Below are 8708 nucleotides of genomic sequence, written 5' to 3'. Positions count from 1 at the left end.
ACAAGCTTGCAATCCCACCAGCAATGGAGGAGTGTTCCTCTTTCTCCACAACCTTGCCATACCCCTGCGTTTTCTTCTCATCAAACAGCACCGAATAAATGGAAACTACCGGTTATATATACAATAACACTATAGCCTCCTCTCTTCCTCCTCTTCCTCCTCTTCCTCCTCCTGCTTCTCCTCCTCCTCCTCTTCTTCCTCCTCTAGTAAAGCATGGCCCTACTCTATTCCAGGAGTGCCTGGCACAGGCTGTATAGCCTAGAATGGTTTCTGCCTCAGTCATCTTGCCCCAGCCACCCTGCTTGTACCACTAACCTGGGCTTATATTTTCTCTTGTAAGGACCTACAGGTGTCTTTAACTGAAACCTACCTTTTGGTTTTATTTTTAATTGTTAATAACCAAATTTAAGTAAAATAAGTGATCACAAACACTGAAATCAGCAGTCTCAAGAAAGAAAACCCGTGACTGGGTAGATATGTGTCAGTCCGTCTGTCCATGTCTAACCTTGCAATGGTACAAAGTCCCAGGAGACTTCGTAGCCCATAACCATCATGTGCTAATGTGTCTGTGTCCGTTCTGCAGCTGACTGCTTCTAACATGGAAGGAAAGAGCTGCCCCAGTGAAGTCCTGGTTTGTACAACCAGCCCCGACAGACCTGGACCTCCGACCAGACCCCTCGTTAAAGGACCCGTCACATCGCATGGCTTCAGTGTCAAGTGGGGTATGTCTCCTCCCCTACCTCTGCCGTGACAAACCAAACACAAGGGGAAAGTATCACCCGTGAGGGGCACTGAATGTTAATGTACAGTCTCACCTTAGTGGACTACTTACGTGAACAGTTTTAAGGGAATCTCATTTAATTCATATTTTCTTTTTGTTTGTTGGTTGGTTGGTTGGTTTTGTTTTTTGAGACAGGGTTTTTCTGTGTAGCCCTGGCTGTCCTGGAACTCACTCTGTAGACCAGGCTGGCCTGGAACTCAGAAATTCACCTGCCTCTGCCTCCGGAGTGCTGGGATTAAAGGCGTGCGCCACCACTGCCCGGCTACTTCATATTTTCTATGTTACATTTTTTCTCCATTATTGTAAATGCTCTGTTAACTTAAGTTTGAGAATTTATGATAATTCATTCCATCATGGCTTACCTTTTTAAAAATCAATGAAATTTAATATAAAATATTTTTAAATTGAGATTGGATTTCAAGACTAGATATGTAATCCTAACTAGATTTTTTTTGACATACAGAGTGTTTAGGTTGCAATAGAGTAGACTTTTGCTTTGATGCTGCTTGGAGTATCCCTGCCCGCCGTCCCCCTCCCCTCCCTCCCACCACCCCCTCCCCTCCCCCCACCTCCCCCCCCATGAGCTCCAGGTTTTTCATGTGGGCTGAGGTGACCTGGAGGACACTGACACTCAGCTCTGCAGAGCAGGTCATTTCAGGGAAACGCATGTCACTGTGCGACTGTAGCACTTGTAATCATACGTAAGGCTGTTAGGGCCTGTGTGCTCTGCACTCATGTCCTGTGAGAATATGTATGAACAGCACGGGAGGGGCAGAAGAGAAAACATTAGAGTTGTAAGGTAATGTACACCGGGCGCAGTTGAAAGCACACCGTACTGAGGTGTCAAAGAGCTCTGAAGTCGGTTTCCCGGGAGGACAAGGAGAGTCAGGAGTGGAGCCATCTGGGTTGCCTGGGGTCGGTCCTGGCTGCCTGCCTGCCTCCCAGGACATCCCTGGGTCGCCCCCTTAGCTCTGTGCCCGATTTGTCCTTATCGTGATTGCTGTACACATTATTATCGAAGTGTGTGTGACAAATGCACACCCGGGAAAGTGAGCTTCACAAATCGGTGTAAGTAACATCGAGGCCTTGGGAAGTCCCCTCCGTGTGCAAGGATGCAGAGCAGCTGCTGGCAGACCTGAGTTCTCCACAGTTTGTCAAAATCCTTCTACCTGGTGTTTTTAATCTCACAAAGCAAAGCTCTTGCAGGCGGGCTTGTCTATGTCTGTAGACCACTGATCCAAGGTGACATAGGGCTTGTGGTAGAGGGAGCTGTCACCCCAAAATGCCTGGTGCATGAGCTGGTCATTCTGCGCTGCATCCGGGACCCTGGCAATGTAACGTTTGCTTGGTAGAAAAGTGAGGTTCAATGACATTACTCCATTCTGGCATTTTTTTTTTTTTTTTTTTTTTTTTGGTCAATGCGTTTTTTTTTCTCTACCCTTCCCGTTTTTCAAAAGCATCTAGTTGCTCATAAATATATGACATAAAAATAATAAAACAAGATAAATACCTGAGTATTTCAACTTCCCATTAAAATCACCCATTCTTAAAGGAGCCACTTCAGAGTGATCCTCGTGATATCACTTTTAGGAAAATCATTCCACCTACCTGTCAAGTTTGATGCGTGTTCACTAAATCAGTGTGCAGTCTTACATTCTGTTCTGTGTTTCAGCGACCTTAAAAAGCAGTCCGATAAAGCTCCATCTCTTGACACTGAGGGGGCCAGTGTGGGAGGCTCATACCTGTAACCGCAGTACTGGGGTCAGGGTGGGGTACTGAGGCAGGAGCATTCCCAGAACTTTGAGGCCAACCTGAACAGAAGCGTGAGATGCTGTCTCAAGAGAATCTTTAAGGGGCAGGTTTCTTAAAAACGATGGGTTGTGCTCTTGGTTTCGCGCGCGATGGACGGCCGTATAGTGGAGGTGCTTTTGCACTCTAGAATGGTGCTGTCCAGTGACACCCAGCGCTCTCCTCACTAATCTCCGCCTACTCCGCAGATGCTCCAAAGGACAATGGTGGCTCAGAAATCCTGAAGTATCTGCTGGAGATCACGGACGGAACTTCTGAAGGTGACACTTTGGAAACTGTATTATTACACAATGCATCCCCACCCAGTCCTCACCCTGATGTGGTCAGACCCTCTGTAGTAGCTGCAGCAGGCAGCCATTAGTTCTAACAATAGAGCTAGTAGTGTAGTCACGCCATAGGAAGCATCGGCATGTCTGTCTGTCTGTCTCCCTCCCTCCCTCCCTCTTCAGCTAGCTTTCCTTCCTACACATCCTCAGCAAGCTCTCCACAGCCCACTGTACCCCTGCGTATGGTTTTGTGTCAGACACCACAGTTCACTCTGCTTGAAGTACCCATTTTTGACAAGTTACAATTTTTGTTTCTGTTTTTGTTTCTATTTTCTGTGTTGATTTTGGAACGTTGGCCACCACTCATTAATAGAGTGAGTGAACTCGAGGCTTTCTCCCCTAAGCCGCCACACACTTTATCTGGCTGTTGTCAGCTGTAGTCTGCCTGGCATCCTTGCCATGGCCAGCCACAGCCACATCATAGTGTGGCCAGGGACGGTGTCAGACTTGCAGAGCACACTGGTCTCTGTTGTGACTCTGGGGTTAAAGTTCTCATCAGTTGTCACACTGCCAGTGGCAAGACCATGGGGGGGCTTGCCGCGGAGTCACGTGACCTGCGTTGAATCCCTGAAACCCAAGTGTAAATGGACAGAGAGAACCAGCTGCGGGACCCCACCCCACCCCACTCCACCCCCGTGTGCAGTGACATACATGAGTGTGCACATGCACCCTCACCACACGTGTGCACCCTCACCACGCATGCAGTAAGCATTCAGACAGGGCAGGGCACGGAAGGAGGAGCTTTAAGGCCCCCAGAGATGCACTTGCTTTTTCTTTCTAATAAAACTCATTGGGATTCAATATAAAAAGATACAGTTGACAAAACTTTAAAACATAACCGAACTTTACTAATATGGCTGCTGTAATCATTACTTTTTTAAAGTATGCATGAATGTGGCAAAAGAGAGAGCCATGGGAACTCGTGGTGGTTGTCTCTGGCTTGTTCTGACGCCACAAGCACCTGGAGGTGGGGTTTTTTTAAGCCTGTTAAGTACTATTTTAGGCCAGAAATAGAATTCTTTGAGATGGGCACAACTGTTCTTAACATAAAATCAGTTTCTGTGCTAGAGGCCTTATCTAATGTCTAAGACTAGAAGAGCAGTCATCTCGAAGGTGCTTACTGAGAATGTGTAAGTCTGCCTTCAGGTGCCCTGGCTCTCCCAGGTACGGACTCAGTGTGCAAGAGTAGGTGCTGTTTTACACTGATGGCCTGACCATAGGACTTTTCCAGGTGTCTGCCCATAGCACAGGCACCACTGTCTAAATTCCCAGTTCCCACGGGCTAGATCGTAATTCAGACCTAACAAGGCACAGTACCACCGGGCAGTAATAAAGGTCTGACTGGCCACTGACGGGATTTATGGAGATTGGTTTATGAATAGGATAGGGTGAGCATGCTTCCCTAAAACAGCTCCTGTAGTTAAAGGTTCACACAGAGGGAGCAAAACAGCATCCGACAGCCTGCAGGTGCCTCTGCCCCTGAGCCTCAGCCTCGTGGGGCACCCTCCAAGTATCTCCATGTGCCTGTCACCACCCACCACCGTCACAGCTATACGTGTGGGCTCCCTGGACACAGCAAATCGTCTGTAAAGGGCCTCCCTGGTGCCCTCGGCAGCACCTCGTACAGGACTCCTGCACCACCACGTGACAGTACCTGCTGCATAGCTGGCCCTGTGGCCACCTCAGCATGGCATTTCACAGTTGTGCAGCGCTGTACCCTCCTCCTGTGCCAACTCCCGTGGGATGTGGCCACCCAACCCCCCCCCCCGACTTGGTATCAGTGGTGTTATAACGCTGGGACAATAGGAAGTGCCTCTGCACTTCAGTGTTGGGTGACGCCAGGTTGCTGTGAATGCCACTTGGTGTTTTTGTCTCCGATGCTGTTTTTAATGGGGACTGTCACGCTGTTACCAAGGCCTAAACTTGCACCCATCTCCTTTTCCAGCCGGGCAGTGGGAAGTGGCCTACAGTGGATCGGCTACAGAGCATGTCTTTACCCATTTGAAACCAGGCACTTTGTACAAACTGCGAGCGTGCTGCATCAGTACCGGCGGGCACAGTCAGGTTGGTTCATCAATGTGTGGCAGTGGGCCTCTTGATCTGGTTGGGAAGTGCCATGTGAGTAGTGCAGGAAGATGCTGCAGTTTTAGTGTTTCTCGTTGATGCAGCCTGCTTTAGTGTCACATCTGGATATGGAACATGGTCGTGACTTATAGGTACAGGGCAGAAACGGTAGGCCCGAATCCTCTGCACGCTCTGATGGGATTCTGATGTGCATGGACTCTTTGTCACTGACTTAACCCTTATATGACCTTCACATAACTACATGGATGAGAAGAAATTAGTTAGGATTTGCATTAACTAAATAAGGGAGAGCTCTGTCATTTCAAGGAGGGAAAAGTGTAGAATTTAGAGTCAAGTCAAGAACTGCCTGGCTGTGCCGGGATGGGAACACATCTGTGAAGGTCCTTTACTGCCACCTGCTGGGAGACTGCTGTAAAAACAGGATAAGTCTGATGATTGATTGCACTTCAGAAGTTCAGTAGTTCCCTGTGTAGGGCCTGCAGGCAGCAGCCGTGGCTTCTCTCTATCAGAATGACTGTAGACAGCCAGGTGTCACGCCCGGAGACTCCATTTATACCACACAGTGCACACAGGTTCAATATAGTCTAATAAAAGCAGACAAAGTAAAGTATTCCAGAGTCTGGGTGTCATTGGCATCATGAGAGGCACTGTGATAGAAGTCTTCTTTTCACTGGAGGTAATTCGAAGCCATTAATAGTAAGAGAAAGAGAGATGGTACCTAGCGAGCCAGTAACAGATTGATAATGTTTTCCTGAATTTTACGTATACACAAACACTCTGCCCATGTATATCATAGCAGTTCCTCAGGGTCTAGAGTTTTGTCTAGACAGAAAAATACACACACACACACACACACACACACACACACACACACGCACCGACACACCCCACACAGGATAAAAGTCCAGTTAAAATACTTACAGAGTCCTGGGACTTCCCAGAATGTCTCCATGTTGGAGTATATCCAGACCGAGGCCATAGGGCGTCAGTGGTACCTGCTATGTGAGCGGTTGAGCGGGGCAGCACATGCACTAGCTGAAGGCATAGCCTCCGTCTGTCCATCCGTCCATCCGTTCCCCACCCAGCATGCCCTGGAAGAACTTGGAGCCCTCTGCCTCCACCTCGTTTCCTCCCTCGATCCTCGTAAGATGGTCAGCTTTCATACCACCAGCTTTGCAGAGTCAGATCCCACAGAGGAGGCCTAGTTACTTTAGCACTGGCTGTAAGCGGCAGGCTCGGTGGGTAAATGCCTCCTTCCCTACTGCTCTGCTCTTCCTGGGGCTGCCTGGCCATTGCCAGTACCATTCTTAATTTTATCCGCTGTTTTGTGTTCTCTTGGATCCTCAAGAAGGGGCTTCCTACTGCTGATGTAAAGGAAAATAATATGCTTACGCTGGTGGGCCGTCCACAGCCCTAATAATCGGACATCAGAGAGAGCCGCTCCAGGTAGAACCAGCATTGTGTGCAGTGAGAGCCCACACTTCCACGTGCAGGCAGGCACAGAGCCTCCTGAAGACCTTAGTATATGTCAGCACACACGTCTAGTGTGTAACTCCCTTTGGTCCCATTTACAGTTGTGGGATAGAGTTAGCCTGGTAGATGCGGGGTGAGTGATTCACAGTAACTAAGCCATGGTCTCTCCGGTGTTTCTCCCACAGTGTTCTGAAAGCCTCCCTGTCCGCACACTAAGCCTTGCGCCAGGTCAGTGCCGACCACCGAGGGTTTTGGGTAGACCAAAGCACAAAGAAGTCCACTTAGAGTGGGGTGAGTGAACAAATCTTCACGTTGGCATCGACCAGGACAGTGGGAGACTTACACGGTGCTCGGTCACTCAGCCCCGGGGCTTCCTTCAGAAGCTGGGTCACCCATTGGTGTGTCCCTGTTCTCCGTAGCCTGAGCCTTGGCTGTCTCTCATGCGCAGCCTTCTATTGCTCGTGCTCCCGTTCCTGACACGGCTGCCCTTGCTGTTGCTCCTCTCGACGTTAGCGGCCATGTTCCTAGAGAATATTCCAGAATAGCCTGCCTCGTCCAGGGGTTGCTCAGCACCTGAAAAAAAACGTGCATGATTTAGAGATTAAACCAAGAAATGGTTCAGAGAGCAGCATCAAGTCCCTCCTCCGCGGGTTCTGGGATTTTCCTAGCCTTGCCTAACAGCACTTCCAGTTGCACCAGCAGCCTACAAGTGTGCACATAGCAAGTGCAAATGTGTAGACCATTGGCAGACATTTTGGCCACCACTTATGTCTAAAGTGTAATAAAATGGTATGCCAATTTGGGGTCATGTAGACTTAGCAGGGTGTGTGACTTTAAGTTATAGATATTTTTCCTTCCTTCCCATTATTAAATGGGAAAGGTTACCTAGTACTCCTGTTATTCCTGAATTATTTTTAATATAATCAAACATGTTTAAATGCATTTGCTTAGGGTAGTTTGGGTCATTCAGGAGCTTGTTCGCTTTTTTGAATAGGAGGCTCCTTTTGTAATAGAAACTCAAGGGCACGTCACCTATATATTTTGAGCAATAACAATAGAAAATCAAATGTAACTCAGTCAATTAGAAATCCAAAGACTGGGGCTGGAGAGACGGGACAGTGGTTAAGAGCACTTGCCACTATTGCAGCGGGCCCAGGCTCAGTTCCCAGCACCCACATGGTCTCACAAGCACCGAGAGCTGCAGTCTGAGGTGTTAGTGCCTTCTTCTGGCCTCCACCAATGGTGCACACTCACGCATGCAGGCCCAAACACTCAGACCCGAGTAAAAATAAAATACAGAGAAGTCCAAAGATGAACCTTTTCTACATCCTCAGATGTGCCTGCGTCTGAAAGTGGCTGTGAGGTCTCAGAGTACAGTGTGGAAATGACGGAGCCCGAGGACGTCGCCTCAGAGGTATACCACGGGCCCGAGCTGGAGTGCACGGTTGGCAACCTGCTGCCTGGAACTGTGTACCGCTTCAGAGTGCGAGCTCTGAATGACGGAGGGGTGAGTATGAGCTTACCTACCACAATTAGAGCACAAGGTGCCTTCGTTAGCCTCCTGCAATCCCTCAGTTGTGTGGGACAACTGTTAAAGTATATATAACAACATCCTTATTTGAGAATCGATGTTGTCATGGTTTCCTGTAGGTCCCACACTGCCAAGTTTCTGTCTCTCATTCTTTCTTTCTTTCTGTGTGTCTGTGTGTGTGTCTGTCTGTCTATGTGTGTGTGTCTGTCTTTCTGTCTGTGTCTATGTGTGTGTGTCTGTATACATTTTTGATAATTCATGAAAGAATTTCCTGTTCTCACTCATCTCATCTCGTGGAAGAGTCAGGGCTCTGACCAGTCCTAATAAAGGTTCTCCAGGGGAGCTGGGCAGAGGGAGTCGGGAAAGCACTCACCATAAACTGAGTTAGAGCTTAAAACCTATATCATTAAAAGCTGAAGTGGGGAGCCCCTTGAAACCTCAGCACTGTGAAGGCAGAGACAGGAGGACCCCTGGGCTTACTGGACCTACTAAGTGAGGTCCAGCCTCATCTCGGAAAAAGGGGTGGGCAGGGGCTGAGAACCAGATCATCTCCCGCTCTCCACTCCTGCATGTACCTAGACACATAAGCATACACACACACAACCCGTTAGTATCAGAGCGTGTTGTCTATACCTTGTCTGTACACACAAGCATACACACACACAACCCGTTAGTATCAGAGCGCGTTGTCTATACCTTGTCT

The 8708-nt window shown here is 48.6% G+C and overlaps 1 protein-coding gene across 4 annotated transcripts in view; it reads left to right on the top strand.

Moving 5' to 3' along the window:
* Fndc3b (fibronectin type III domain containing 3B) overlaps positions 1 to 8708 on the top strand; it is a 290533-nt gene that overhangs the window by 242362 nt on the left and 39463 nt on the right. For all 4 annotated transcript variants that reach the window (XM_029537515.1, XM_021195296.2, XM_029537516.1 and 1 more), the window contains exons 15-19: positions 584 to 722; positions 2779 to 2850; positions 4862 to 4980; positions 6660 to 6765; positions 7809 to 7981. In XM_029537515.1, the coding sequence (XP_029393375.1) occupies positions 584 to 722; positions 2779 to 2850; positions 4862 to 4980; positions 6660 to 6765; positions 7809 to 7981 (609 nt within the window). The remainder of the gene's footprint in view (positions 1 to 583; positions 723 to 2778; positions 2851 to 4861; positions 4981 to 6659; positions 6766 to 7808; positions 7982 to 8708) is intronic.

Source organism: Mus pahari, chromosome 4 (assembly GCF_900095145.1).
Source record: "Mus pahari chromosome 4, PAHARI_EIJ_v1.1, whole genome shotgun sequence".
Taxonomy (NCBI): Eukaryota; Metazoa; Chordata; class Mammalia; order Rodentia; family Muridae; genus Mus; species Mus pahari.
This window is presented reverse-complemented; position numbering and strand designations above follow the sequence as displayed.